The sequence below is a fragment of the Neolamprologus brichardi genome, chromosome 1 (assembly GCF_056152115.1).
Source record: "Neolamprologus brichardi isolate AB-2024 chromosome 1, ASM5615211v1, whole genome shotgun sequence".
In the NCBI taxonomy this organism is placed as follows: domain Eukaryota; kingdom Metazoa; phylum Chordata; class Actinopteri; order Cichliformes; family Cichlidae; genus Neolamprologus; species Neolamprologus brichardi.
This window is the reverse complement of record NC_142104.1, coordinates 13327430-13342943: the sequence shown is the minus strand read 5'-3', so window position 1 is coordinate 13342943 and position 15514 is coordinate 13327430. Positions and strand designations below refer to the sequence as shown.

General features: G+C 38.6%; 1 protein-coding gene across 3 annotated transcripts in view; it reads left to right on the top strand.

The window, feature by feature from the left end:
• mdga1 (MAM domain containing glycosylphosphatidylinositol anchor 1) overlaps positions 1-15514 on the top strand; it is a 194215-nt gene that overhangs the window by 102324 nt on the left and 76377 nt on the right. For all 3 annotated transcript variants that reach the window (XM_006779891.2, XM_006779890.2, XM_035904770.2), the window contains exons 5-6: positions 12797-12993; positions 15174-15306. In XM_006779891.2, coding sequence (XP_006779954.1) covers positions 12797-12993; positions 15174-15306 — 330 coding nt within the window. The remainder of the gene's footprint in view (positions 1-12796; positions 12994-15173; positions 15307-15514) is intronic.

The following is a 15514-nucleotide window of genomic DNA, read 5'->3' as shown; positions in this document are numbered from 1 at the left end:
AATGGTAATACCAGGATGTTGCAGTAATTAAGATTTCCAGCTGTCTTTTCAATATCTTCTGGTCAATAAGGCTGATCAGATTTTAGCGGGTTCCTTTTCACTCAACCGTCATCAGTTTGCCAGTATTCACGGCCCCTCTGGGCTATTTATTGACATGGTGGTGGAGGGGGAGGGGTGGTAAAATAAGGTGTAATTTGAGTGTGCAAGGGTGAAAGAAGGTATAACTCTCATCGTACATTATATTCGCTTAAAGCAGCAGTGGAGTAATTTCTGCTCTGGTATGTAGTTGTTCATTTTAGTGATATTAATAATAAATCCTTGCAGACATGGCTAACTCTCTTGCTGGCCACTATTTTTAGTGACATCTGAATGCACTAAGAGATGGAAATGTGGGGGTGTAAACTGAGTAACTGACAGAGAACGTTTCATTTCCATTCCTTTCATTTATTTATTTTTTTATTTATTTTTACTGCCCTCAGAGGTAGGATGGCTGTTCAAATTAGCTAACCCCGACTAGCCAAAGACCTATCTAGTTTGGCATCTGTATTCATCAGTGCCATAAGGCCAGGCCCATTTTAATATTATTTTATGGCGGTGGCATTTTTCATCCAGCCACTATCCAATAACTTCCAACTGTGATTTTATGGCTTTGCATTTCCCTTCTTTTTCACCCATGTTTCAGCATGCCCCTATATCCCGCTTAAATTATCCACTTTTTACTCTTATTCCCCTGCTGTTTACCTCACTGTTTTCTCACATTTGATTCAATCAGTAGTTTTTGACCCTTTTCTTTTGTATACTTATTTCTTTGTTTTTCTCCACCCTTTTCCTCTCACATTGTCTTTACCCTCCCCTTTTTTCCATTTATGACCAGCTGCAGTGGGCTAGGTAATGAAGGCAGTGTTATAAAGTATGGGACATGCCTTGGGGCAGACTCAAAGCCTGGGTATTGGCAGATAGAAAAATTGAAATAGGATGAGGATGGAGACAGAAGGGCACAGACTGAAGGATTACGTAGAAGGCCATGAAACAGAGAAATGATCCAAGATTAGAAAAATGTAGGAAAACATTAACGCGACAAACAAAGTCATCGCTAGTATGAAAACATTTTTTTCACATTTTGCCAGCATTTCTACAAAATCTTGTATAGACTAAGGCATGGTTTAGACATTTGCAAGGAATCTTTGTAGAGCCTTAAACACTGAAGTGGAAAGCATCATTGTTGACATTTATGCTTGTGCTGGTGCAGGTGTTCATTGCCATGTAGTCATGTCCCAGTGCTTTATATGTGTTGCTAGCCATAATAGAAACTGTTTTTGCAGGAGTAAACATACTGTACATGTGTAAATATTTACACATTTAGGCTACGTCCACACGTACCCGGGTATTTTTGAAAACACAGATTTTTCTATTCGTTTGCACCTTTTGTCCACACGTAAACGGCGTCTTTGGTCACTGAAAACAGAGATTTTTAAAAACTCCGGCCAGGGTGGATATTTTTGAAAACTCAGTTTTTGCATTTACGCGTGGACGAGAAAAACGGAGAAAACGCAGCGTCAAAGGTGTGCGCATTTTTTGACGTCACACTGTGCGCCACGTTATTGTTTCGGTGAAACAACACAGTTACATATACACACACAGTTACTGTCCCTCCACACATACGACTTGGTTCTGCTTCCATGCCCCAGCTTTGTTTACTTTTTCCCACCGAGGCTTCTAGACTTCTGATTGGCCAACATTTCTGCACGGTTAGGAATATATCGCCACCTGTTGCTTTGGCATGTTCCTAGCAGCGTTTTCCTTCATTTCTGCCTTTACGTGTGGACGGGATTATTCTTTTAAAACAAAAACGGAAAATCTCCGTTTTCAAAAATACCCGTGTACGTGTGGACGTAGTCTTAGACTCGGGACAATGACCCCAAAACTGAGCGAATATGTGGGTGACATATGTGATCTTTTTTCAGAAGAGTGCAGACCTAGGAACAGCAAAAATACTGCAGAGGACTGTCATGCTTCCAGGCTTCTGGTAGCTTGCTGGTGGTGGTTAAGGGTGGTATATATACACTATATTGCCAAAGGTATTTACTCACCCATCCAAATTATTGATTGCAGGTGTTCCAATCACTTCCATGGCCTCATGTGTATAATATCAAGCACCTTGGTGTGCAGACTGCTTCTGCAAACATTTGTATATGAATTGGTGGCTCTCAGGAGCTCAGTGAACTCCAACATGGTACCATGATAGGCTTCCACCTGTACAACTAGTCCAGTCTTGAAATGTTCTTACAAGTAAACATTCTACTATGAACTGTTGGTGGTATTACAACAAAGTGGAAGTAACTGTGAATGAAAGCAACTCAGACACAAATTGGTAGGCCACATAAAATCATAGAGCAAGGTATGTGGACGCTAAGGTGCATAGTGTGCAGAGATCATCAACATTCTTCATAATCAGTCGCTAAAGACCTCCGAACTTCATGTGCTCTTCAGATTAGCTCAAGCACAGAGAGCTTTATAAAACAGGTTTCCATGGTTGAGCAGCTGCATCCAAACCTTACATCACCAAGCACAATACAAATCAGATGCAGTGGTGTAAAGCATACTTCCACTACTCTAGAGTGTGTGGACAAGTCCAGTCCAATGAAGGCAGACAAACGAACACTTTTGGCAATACTCATATATGTATATAGTATGTATATATATGAGTGTATATATATATATATATATATATATATATATATTAGGGGTGCAACAATACTCGTATCGATATTGAACCGTTCGATACAGTGCTTTCGGTTCGGTACGCATATGTATCAAACAATACAAGATTTTTAATTTATTTTATCAACTTTTCTTCTGACAATGGTGTCTGTGTTGAGAACTCAGTGGATCTGCGTTCGACTTATCCACCTAGGCTGCACTGTCGAGCGCAGATCCAATGAGCGCAGCGCAAGCTAGCGAGACAGAAGCTAAGCTCGTTGCAACATGGCAAATTTAATCTCCCCCACCCTCATTCAGATCTGGCCTTTGGAACTATTTTGGTCTTCATGTGAAGTATGACCCTGAAGGTAAGCGTGTAATGGACAAAAGTAAAACAGTATGTCGGATATGCCACGCAATGCTCAATTACATTGGTGGGAACTGGTGCGTTAGAGCAGTTAGCTTGTTAACCTGTTGATGCCGTCCAGCCGCACGCACGGGGCGATCCGCGGTAGCTCGTTAACGGAAATTTGCCGTGTTGTGGTGTTAACGTCATTTCAACGAGATTAACGCTGACAGCACTAGTGGGAACACAACGAATATGACTGCACATTTACTCCGACATCATCCTAGTGCAAAGATAAGTGGAAGCAGACAAAAACAACAAGCACGCATGCTACAAACTTTACCCGAGTCATTTAGACAGCCGTTAGCACATGATTCTCCTTATGGGGACCTGATATGTTTAATATGCTGCTGAGAATATAGCCCAGAAGAAGCGTATAGAATAGCTTTTATTTTGGAAAGAGCCATTTCTCTGTAATAAATTCTCTTTTTCCAAAGATGAGTGATTTCTCAATTAGATAGATTTTTTTTTTTTTATTACTTTGTTGTTTCAGCAACATTAAATTTAAAAACTGCACTTTTGAGTTAAAATATATATTTATAATTTTAATAAATGACAAATTAAAAAGGCCTGAACATTTTTTTTGTATTGAAAAAATATCGAACCGTGACACCAAAGTATCGAACCGAACCGTGAATTTTGTGTATCGTTGCACCCCTAATATATATATATATATATATATATATATACATACACTTGTGTGAGTACAGAATAAATTTTGTGACGAAAAGAAGCAGGACATTATAAAGCCACTAATCTCAGTCAATCCAAACCTAAAATCAATTCAGAGCTATTCTGTAAAACCTTTGCAGGTGTTCCAGCCTGGGGAAATACTCCCTGTCTCTATATAAAAAGTAGGGAAGGGCAAAACCCCCAGAAGAGACACTAAGAGATAAATAATGTAAAGAAACCACCAAATAAACCAGAAAATAACACCCGGAAAAATCTGAAATGGGTATCTAGGTGCACTACCACCAACTCAAGGTGGTAAATTTTGTTAAGAGTGGGCTAACTCAGCACTTTCTGAGTGCAGGCGGTGCTGTTGGTGGGGAGAGCTGCACAAATCAGCCTGGAGAGTAGGCAATAACCATCTTACCAATAGGCGGGTGGAGTTATTCTGTGCTAAAGCATTGCCTAATAGCCTCTATGTTTTGCTCTGGGCAATTTTTGAAATAATACTTGGAGGACTGTGGGTGGTGTGAAATGCAATATTTTGGTTTAGCAGAGTCTCCATGATGGAGTTTTTCCTCTTGGTAAAGTTATACACACTCCTGACAAACCTTTTAAAACTATTTTTATTTACCTTATAATATAAAGCATTGAGGTGCCTTGAGGCAAACGCTGTTGTGATTTGGTGCTATATAAAAAAAATGGAATTGAATTGAACTGAATTCAGTGAAAGAGAAGCTGGCCATGCGGTCACTTGATAGACACAAAAAAATGATCTGCTTCCTGTCTGATCAAACCAGCCAAGTGTCCTTCATCAGCTTTGTAAAGTTTTGCTTCTGATAAAAATGATAATAACAAATACATCATGCAAATGAAAATGTCAACACAGCAGCTTCACTTTTGTAATCCACGGGAGTGAATGAACTTTAATCTAATGAGCTGTGAGCTGTTCAGGGTGGATAGATGAACAGGATTCTGAGATTGCTAGAGTTGTTTTATTCAAACTTATATTGTCTATGAGGTGAACAGCTGCATGTGTGACGGTGTAGTGTTGTTGTGTGTGTTTAAATCTTCTCATGTTCCATATTGTTTGTCCAAAGTGGGGTAAGTTACAAAAGCATTCCCACCTTCTCAGTGACTGCTGATCGGACTGTATTTTCACACCTAGTGTTATCTTGAGTACGGTGTACATTTTAGGACATCATCAGGTCTCAGGAAAAAAGTCATCAGGTATCAGGAAAAAAGTTGTCAGGTCTGAGACAAAAAAGTGTCAGGTCTCAGTCTCAGAAAAAAAAATTTTTTTTGAATAGTTTGAATAGAATAGGCTTTTCTGAATAGTTTCTGGGATGCTTAGAACTCAAATTGCACTGCTTAAAATTGTTTATTTTGATGCACATGCTGTTTTCTTTGCAAATTTGCATCATAGGATTGTTTTTTGTTTTTCCTGCAGTATATAAAAATTGGTGTATTTCAAAAATAAAACTATGAAGACACTCAAAATAAATTTCCTGTTGTTGTAAACTATTTTTTTGCAACTTTTTGTATTTAAAGTTTTGAGGGATAAACCTCTTAAATTTCTCCAAGTAGAAATATATGTAAAAAAAAACAAAAACGATTTTCAATTTTTTTGTAGTTTATTGCACTTTTTTGCAATTTATGTAGTTACTATGGACTTAATGCATACATATTATTAAAATATGGGCTATAACAGTTGTATTGATGTATAGCAACTTGAAATGCTCCCAAAAATGGCACTACAGCATGTAAAAATATTAAGTAAGCTCTGGCGGCCTTGGTTCTATGGTAGGATCTTAAAGGGTTAACCAGGAACCAGTAAAGTTTTGCCAGAATGCCACTTTAGTATCTGGACAAGATCAACAGAAGTTGTCCAGAGTTGTTTTAATAAAGAGATTGTGCATATTGCCCCTGAGTCCAGTGCTCACCTTGAGACACAACACAATAAAGCACAAGCACTTTAATAACTTTAAGACCAGCAGCCGCCTATATTACAAGGTGTATCTCTATATATTTTCTCTATACATATTATTGCCATGGTCCACTGTTCTATACACGCAACAAAGCTAATTAAATATGCAAAAAGCATCTGCCATCTGGCCATGCCCAACAATATGCTATGGATGTGTCTGCATGGTTGAGAGGAAATTGTCTAAGTATATATACTTGCGAGATGGATGGATGGATGCGGCTGATACACTATGACCTAAGCATTCAAAGGAACACAGGAGGAGTACAAAGGGCATCCTTTATCCATCCTGCTCCCCATAGATATCTTCAGAAGCCATTTACGGGGGACATAGAAGGACTTTCTGGTTTTTGCCCTTAGGGGCTACAGCAAGGGACCTAAGATTCATGTGTTATTGTGGCCATGAGGAAATTGTGTGTATTGGGGTTGGTTATTGCGTATTTGTATATGTAGACGTATCACTCTGTGTGTGTGTGTGTGTGTGTGTGTGTGTGTACATACTATTGCATAACATTGTGTGAGCCTATGCAACTTTTCTTGTGTTCCTGTGTGTGAGAGATTGTGTGTTATTTAACCCAGAGGCTAAGTGAATGAACTGTGCTTTTGCATCCTTTAACACCCTCTTTGCTGTCACTACCGCTGTGCAGTTACACTGTCACACTCACGGTAAATAACCGTGCCCAAATTAGTCTTTTTATGGCCTAAAAGAATAGAGTCACACCATCATGAATGTTTAATACATTTTCCCAGGCTCTTTGCTGACAAAAGCATAATTAAGGCTCGCACATAACGCGCTGCCTCAACGAAAATGCACCATTTTCAGCAAATTCAAGAGTGGTAGTTTGGGAGAAGACTCATAGTGTTGTTCTTCCTAACCACACTCCTGTGCCTTGCTATTAAATCTAACAGCAGAACATGTACACAAGTTGCTACAGAGGTTGCAATCTTTTTTGCATTTATTGTAATTGTGGTTTAACAGTAGTTTTACGCTGACTTAATGACATGTATTGTGTATTGATATGATGTGTTATTTGTGCATGTGTAGCAAGCACCTAACCAAATGGTCTGTGTGTTTAAATTAGTTTACTCTCATTACTTGACTGCCAATGCTTTTTATCTTTCTGGATACGTAGGATGTTCATACTTCCAGATCAACAGAATCAACTTTTTGGCATATCCTTATCTGGATGATTGAGTATGCATGAAGGCATAATTTGTATGTTAAAAGAAAAAAAGTGATTTATATTATTACACTAAAAACTAAACTAAACAAATTTAGCACGGAAAATCAGAATAAATCAACCTTTACTTCCAAACATTGCATTTTAAATACAGGCAATGATCTCGTTATTTCCAAATGTGGGCCTCGTGCATGTTTTATGCCGTCTTTAAGGCAATGTCTATGAGCAGAATGCTGAATAATTGACGAGATGTGAAGCTGGATCAAACGGCAAGTCTGCCTCTGTTTGTGCCTCTCTGTATGCGCAGACTTTTCCTGCTGTGTGTGCTGCTATGAGCTTCCATTAGTGTTTGTGTGTGGTCAGTGGTATAAAAGAATGTGTTTTCAGACTCTGTAAATACCTACAGATGTATGCAAATGTGAGCTTGACAAAAAAACAGCCTAAGTATTATTATTTTTTAATCCCTTACCTGGTTTGATGATGACTTACTGTATTGCTGTGGACTGAAATAAGCTTTTAAAATAGAAACTCAAAATTTTAAATGACCAAACATCCTATTTTTATATAAAATATCATAAATGAAACTTGACCTTTAGTAAGGTTGAGCTGTAGTAAAATGTTACAAGTTCATATCATTATTTCAATACAGTGCATACCTCTGGCAACTATGAAATGCAATAATTTAATAATAAATATGGGTTTTAAAAAAATTATATTCTGTTTAATTCCATTTTTAACAATATGTTCAAACTTATTTGGGGGGAAAAATTGTTACATGTATTAGGAGGTACTAAATCCACTACTTACCCAATCACTCACACACACAGACTCTATTGTACACTATTGTACACTCACATTCAATTGAGCCTGTCATCTTCTCTAATGGCCATCTACTCCTAGAGAGCTATTAGAGTACAGGACATGTTATTGGAAATCAAAGAGGATTTGGAGTCCAGAGCATCCTCCTGCAGGAGTAAGTACCTAGCAGAGGTCAGCTTGTTACAAAAACACACTCTGTCAACTCTGACCACCAGGATGGATTAGTAAATCTCTGCTTCCTTCATTTTAATGGTTACTCTGGTTATTTTAGTGAAATGATGGCATGCAACCACATTTTTAATCTATGAAAGATGCATGCTGCTCATGTCTGTGATGCTGTAAATTTACATTTTCCTCTTGTCATGTCTTTGTTAACTGTGTTAGCAGCTTAAATGCATTTATTAAGTGTTATTTGCCAGTAGCTTAGATCCTTGCAAATGAGACTGGAATAGATGTGTAAATCAGACTTTATAGATATAATTCATGGTAACTTTAACAGTGAGCTTAAAATGACATTTTTAAAATTAAATGTCTTTCAGTGATACTTTCGGTATACTTTCAGTAGAGTACAGCACATGTTATTGGAAATCAAAGAGGATTTGGAGTCCAGAGCATCCTCCTGCTGGAGAAAGTACCTAGCAGAGGACTTTCAGTGATATTTTCAGTATCACTATCTTGGTGGGTTTAAATTGGGTATATCTCTTTAATAATATTAGATAAAAGAGAGAGTTCTGAGACTTCAGAACAAAAAACAGCAGTTTCTTATTTCTCAATAATAAAGAAATTTCAGCTGGGAATCTGATTGCTTGATCTGAAATTTTAAAACATCGCTGAATAACCCTTTCTCAATTAACTTGTGAGATAAGACTATGTCATAAAGGTCTGACTTTTTTCTTATTTTCAGAATTTGTGTATAACTAAAATTTATACATGAATTATGTGGTGTGCTACTCGACAAAAATCCATTCATTTTCTTCTGTTTATCCTTAACAGGGTTGCAGGGGGGCTGCAGTCTATCCCAGCTACTGTAGCTTGAGAGGCGGGGTGCACCTTGAACAGGTCACCAGTCTTACACAGGGCTAACACAGAGAGACAGACAACCATTCACACTTACAAGCATCTATGGGCAATTTAAAATCACCAGTTAACCTAACACCAATTGCATGACTGGGTTGTGGGAGAAAGCCAGAGTACCTGGAAACAACATACAAACTGTGTCAAACTCAGGACCTTCTTGCTGTGAGGCAACAATGGTAACCACCACACCACCTTGCTACCTTAAATGGTAAATGGCCTGTATTTGTATAGCGCTTTACTGGTCCCTAAGGACCCCAAAGCGCTTTACACACTCAGTCCAGGGTGGCTGTAGGTAGCCACCGCCACCCTGGGGCACACTGACAGAGGCGAGGCTGCCGGACACTGGCGCCACCGGGCCCTCTGACCACCACCAGTAGGCAATGGGTGAAGTGTCTTGCCCAAGGACACAACGACCGAGACTGTCTGTCGTTACAAGACAAACTGCCAACTCCTGAGCCATGATCGCCCCTTAGATTAAAAAAAAAATTAAAGACTTAACAAGACAGATGATGAAATGGAACAAGTAAAGTGTGATCTTTCCTAGATATCATAGCTTTTAGCTGGTACCTGTTACTGCTGTCTAGATTTATGAAAGAAACTATAGTTAAAGGCAGCTAATGTGGACTCCATTACTGCACATTTGTTTTTCAGCACTGTAATTATAAAATGCAATCTCACATAGTGTTTGGGGAAAAAAATCTCTATTCGCAGGCATCTATCCAAGCTAAGGGCCACTCTAAAAGAGAACTAAAGGTGTCTTTGAGTCAGCACCACTGTGTGGTGTCTAAGCAGAAAACAATGCCAGACCCCCAGAGCAGAGATGTGCATTAAAAGCTGTGGCTAACAAAAGCCGCACAGTGCAATTGATCTAAACTGTGTGCAAAGGCAGGACTTTGGGGAAATCAGAAACTTCATTAAAGTTTCATATTGTATTTCTGTGCACTTGCAGTTTCACCCTGTCTCTATTTACTTAAAGGCCCATACTGAGCAAAGTTAGAGTTCCCCTCTGGTTTTGCATTGCAAAAGCTTTAACAGCGCAACTGTTTTTCAGAAAAAAAACAAAGAAGCATTGTCATTGTTTCCAAATATAAACAAAATGAACACTTTTGTGTTCAAGAAATGCTTCTTTTAATATTAGTTTTGAGTTCTTGCACCATTTCTTACGTCAGGTTATGTTGATGATAGTTTGAATTATCCATATTTTCATGACGCAAACATAATGTAAAGCCATGCCAGAATATATTAACCCAGGGGAAAAAAGTATCTCTTGGGCAATATGTGTAATATAGAATCAGAATGCATGACCACACAGTGTGGACCACCACATCGACTATTTACATTTGTTTATACTCTCTTTGTATAATCTTCTCTTTGTGGCAGGCTTTCCACCTTCTCATTCAAACGGGAAATGCAGAATGCCAACAAATCACACATTACACTGACTCTCTGGCAGACACACAAGCGCACACCACACATACTACTGGGGCATTAGTCAGCTAGGGTTCCCCTTGCGCTGCAAATGATCTGTGAAAAATATACAGAAATTCTTTGCCAGTCCTGGACAGATAAATGCACACATTCACATGCACCTATTCACAAATTCAAGTATACAAAGGTGCTAGCTCCGTTTCCAAATCTCTTTCACACACACATGCGCACATGGCAGAACCAGGAGGCAGATATCATTGATAGCTTCCCAGGTTTGAAGGCCTTTTCCTGGCAGAGGCTTCTAGAAATACTGGTACAACTCACTGTCTAGTTTCTTGCTGGGCTTTTTGTCTCAAGCTGTGGCTTCATAAATCACAATATCCATTAAGAGTGGAAAACCATGGAATCAGGTGAGCACTTCACAATGCTTAGAACTTCTTCACTAAAAAAAAAAACACAACTAAAACAAACAAATGCAGTACAAAACAAGTGTACTGTATTAAAGTAAGCAGCTTAGTCAGCTCAGATTGTGTAAAAGTTGGATGAAAAAAAGTGTAGATAATAAAATGTGCAATACAATCATGTCATAAAAATGTACAACAAAGCAGGACTATATTACAGCCAGTGCATACTTTGTAGAGCCACTGCAGTAAAGATATAATCCAGAAAAAAAAAAGATTTGCATGCATGAATTGTCAAGTGGTCCTCCCACAAGACTCACCTGGCAGGTAAGTGGTGATTCCAGATTGACCATAGGTTCTGGCTATGAGAGTGTATCTATTATGGCTAATACTCAACCCCTTCTCCAAACACATTAATTTGGATAAATGGTTAGGGAAATGATGGATGAATGGAGATAACTTGGAAAATAATTTTATAACATAGAAGCATAATATTTGCTTCATTCGGTGTTTCAAGACATTGTTTTGATAAGAATTTATTTAATTAGGTTGCATGTTTCCAGTGGAATACTCAAGCGACTGCATTTTTTTGTGTTTGTTTTGTTAAATTATTTTGAAGATGATTTGATAAAACAACTGTAGTCACAAGTGTTCGCATGCGGTTTAAGTGTTGTACAGATCCTGACTCGCCTTTATTTCCCAAGGTATTCAAAAAGGTTACTGCACACTGTAAAGCAAGGTCCTATGATTTAGTAAACATTCCCATGACCCTTTTATTTTAAAAAGGAGTTGTTTCTCATGCAATGTCTGCTTTATTTGTAGCCACTTCAATGCGCTTAAGTTGCCTCTGTGAGTTTATGTCTCAGTCTGCCTCTGAGCTCTAACCTTCAAACTACAAAAGTGCTCTGATGCTATGTTCAGGCTGTGCACACTTTGATATAGTTCTAGATGTGTGTGAGTGCATGCATGTGCATATGGCTGTGTGTGTGAAGCACAGCCCTCATGTGACAACGGTGCCCTTTTCAACAACAAACTCACAAATCAACCATGCTTAGCTACACATTGTTTCTCTCAAATGTCTCCAGCCAAAAATACAAATGCTTCCCTCCTTACAGCATCGCAGGAGCCCTGCTGTGCTCACATCCAGTGATGTCAAGCAACATAGTCGTTACATTCGCAGCTCACATTTTTCCATAGCTTGCAACTTAAGTGTGCTGTAGGTGAGATGAGTTGACACAATAGACAGGAGGTGAAGGGCAGGAGGTGCAAAGAGAAAGGAAAAGGTGGTGAGCAGGAAGGGGAGAAGTAAAATGGAGTGGGAAGCAAAGAGAGGAACCTTTGGTGTTGGGAGAAATTGTTTCTATAATGTTTGAAGGCTGCAACAGTCCAATTAGGCTGCAAAGAATCAGAATTACACACGCACGCACACACACACACACACACACCCCCCCCCACTCTGCCCTGTAAGAGATAGAAGCAGAGAGCGAGGAGGAGAGGATAGAAAGGAAAGGATGGTGATGTGGAGTGAAAGTGGCAGTGAGTTTTGTAGAGATGGCAGAAACCAGGGGAGAGCAGCCTCTGTGCTCGTGACAGCAGTTGAAATCCTATCCACTGGAGGAAAAGGGAGACGACACTTCCATGAAGGAAATGCCCAGGAAAAATGAAGCAAGTGGGGGGAAAGGGGGGATTAAAAAAATGACAGAAAAGAAATATGAAGGCGCAGTGTGCGAGAGTCACAGCAAGAGATGGAAATGGTAAACACAGAAATCTTTGGACATTTGTGCTCCTTAGAAAGTAAAATAAATAGGTGGCTGTTTGGACAGCTTTGGTCAATGTGGGTGGGCAACAAACTAGAACTGTTTGCTTTATTTACAAGTATTATTCCATATATCAGATCTCATCCCTGCTACAAATTATTGCCAGTGTTTTCCCCTGAACAAAAAAGCCTCAAAGCCATGAAAAGCCTTTTTAACTGCAAAGGCTGTGAAGAGATTGTGATTTTATAAAACTGTATTTTGTGGTTATTTATTTCCCTGTGTGATGGAGTAGGAGCTTAATTGTGCAATTTTCTCCCTGCAGCAATATCAAAGTTTTCATAGTTTTACTGTTTTCTTCACCGTCTATTTTGCAGATCTTGATATACCAGTTCTGACAGTACACCAGACCATCAGCGACGTGCGCGGCAGTTACTACCAAGAGAAGACAGTATTCCTGCGCTGCACCGTCAACTCCAACCCTCCCGCACGCTTCATCTGGAAACGTGGGGATATGCTCATCGAGCAGAGCAAAGACAATGGAGTGGACATTTATGAGCCTCTTTACACTCAGGTACACAAGAACACGTACAGCTCACAAACGCTCTGCCAGGTGTGGAGTCGCTCCCTGCTTTCTGCCCTTACCTTCCCATTTCAACCCTGTTCTTTTCTGCCATCAAGACAAAGCCTCACCCAGCTGAACGTATTTCATTCTCTCGTGATTATTAATTGAATATGTCTCACATTCAAGGTTTACTTAGACAGTGTTGTGGAATTAACGTTGATGTGAGGTTGTCATAGGAATTGAATTGTCTCTTTCCCTGAAGAGCAATTATCCAATAATTCTCCATGGCAAGACTGATAAGCTTTGGATTTTCTGAAACTATGCATGTTTTACTTGGCGTTAAAGGACTTGCAATGAATCTGTACGGCTATTTAACATGATTTGATTCCAGGTGTATTATCAGTGACCTGTGGAGCTGTATGTATCAGACAGTTAGCAAGATATATCATTTAGATGGATTTATTTTTATGATAGCAATAATTTCATTGTAACCTGCAATATTGTTTTGATTACATTATTCAGTGTGTGACACTACGCTTACTTTTCAAGTCAGTGTGACACTCTGAAGTGGAAAAAGCCCTTTAATGCTCCGTATTAGCTCTACATAGATTACAACTAAGGCTAACTACAATTTTATGTCATATTATTTTGTGCAGTTACAGGTTATATCACAAAAAGACATTTTAATACATATAATTAAATACATAATATGTTGTGGATGCTAGTCCTGGACTCTTCACCCGTTGAAGGTCTAACTTACTTTTAGGAAATATGCATTCTCCATATTCAATGTTTTATGTGAGACATTCATTCATAACTGAAACATAACTTCATAATTTGAAGCAGATTTAGTTTCAAACTTTCAAAACAATATATCTCTTATTAATCTCTTTCACTATTTCATGCAACTAATAAAAAAAACCAACTAATTGACTTGATTAAACTAGACAGTTCCAGTTGATAATACACATTATCAACTGCACCATGTGTTGCTGTTTCTCAGTGGTAGTCGGATAGACCTATTTTGCATAAACATTACTGAAGTAATCACTGTGAAAATACTATAAGCTACTAAATCCAAGTAAAACAACAAAAAATTACCATGGGCCAGGCATAATAGGTTCAGTTAACTTTAATAACGTGGCCCTCTTTAATGACTAAAATTTTCATTAATCACTCTATGCAAACATATCCCAAGAACTCTAGAAATGTACTATGTCAGGAAGCCTAGAACATGGTAGGTACACTGGAATGCCTTAGCAAACACATGAATAATTATGTATTACATTTTTACATTGTTGTTCATAGTAGCATTATGAGATTGTTTTTCTTCCTTTCTATCAACATTAAGACAAGCACGCTTTTAATTAAGTCAAAATGAACTGGCCATCAAGTTGAACAGTCAGTTACTTGTTCATTTACCCAGCAATATCCAGCTGAAAAAACTGCCAAATAAACAGTCCCCAAGCTTCATCCCCAGGCTGAGCACACAATTGTTCAGTTAGTACAACTGTTCCCATTTTCTTCACTTATCAAAGCACCAGTCAGCAACAAAGCAGAGCCCCTGGAGTTCAATTAACCAGCCAGCAAAGCTCTTCTCAGGGCTGCCTACTGTATCAGACTCAAAGCCTTGATCTGAAAATCATCAGTGATGTTAAGAGATGTGTGACTGCTTTTGTGTGTCCAAGTCAGTGTGTGTATGTCTACATGAGAAGAAGCGAGCAAACTGGTGAGATTGCAAGTAGCATGCTTTCAGAAATAGAGAGAAGATGAACAGATTTAGTTTTTATTTTTGAACCAGATCAGTTTCATTTTCCCGATGGTTGCATGTGAAAGCTATTTGGAATGTGACAATGAATGAATATTTGAAATGCTTCACTTGATAACCACAGCGTGCAATATACACAGGCAGGATGCATGTGTGCATGTATCTATGTTAATATTTGAGCTTCTCTCAGTTTGTATTTAACCCGGTTCAGCATACTAAAGACTTTTGCACAAGATTACAGCCCAGTTTAAAAGAGACTGAAATAAAAGCTCTGGGTTTTCAGGTTTATGGATTACAATGAAAATATGATTTTTGTTTATAATGTTTATATTAATGTTTATGTGATTAATTCTCAGATGATTCTTTTTACAGCACAATAATCCAACATGATGTTGTATGATGTCCTGTTTCTCCTATTCAGGGTGAGACCAAGGTGCTGAAGCTGAAGAATCTCAGACCCAAGGACTTTGCTGATTATACCTGTCAGGTGTCAGTCCGCAATGTGTGTAACATCAAAGACAAGTCCGTCACCTTCAGGCTGACAAATGCTACAAGTAAGTGTTTTTTAATTTGTGTTTCATTATCATTACAGTTCACAGAATTTGCGGGTGATACATTCCTAGAACCACCTGGGAATTGTGAAAAACCACAAATTTGGGACGGGGTAAAATAAAATAACCAACGACCTTTACTCTTCCAAACATACCTCTTGTCCTGTCAAATAGCTGAATCTTTGTCGTGTCTGGCTATAAAAATGTTTTC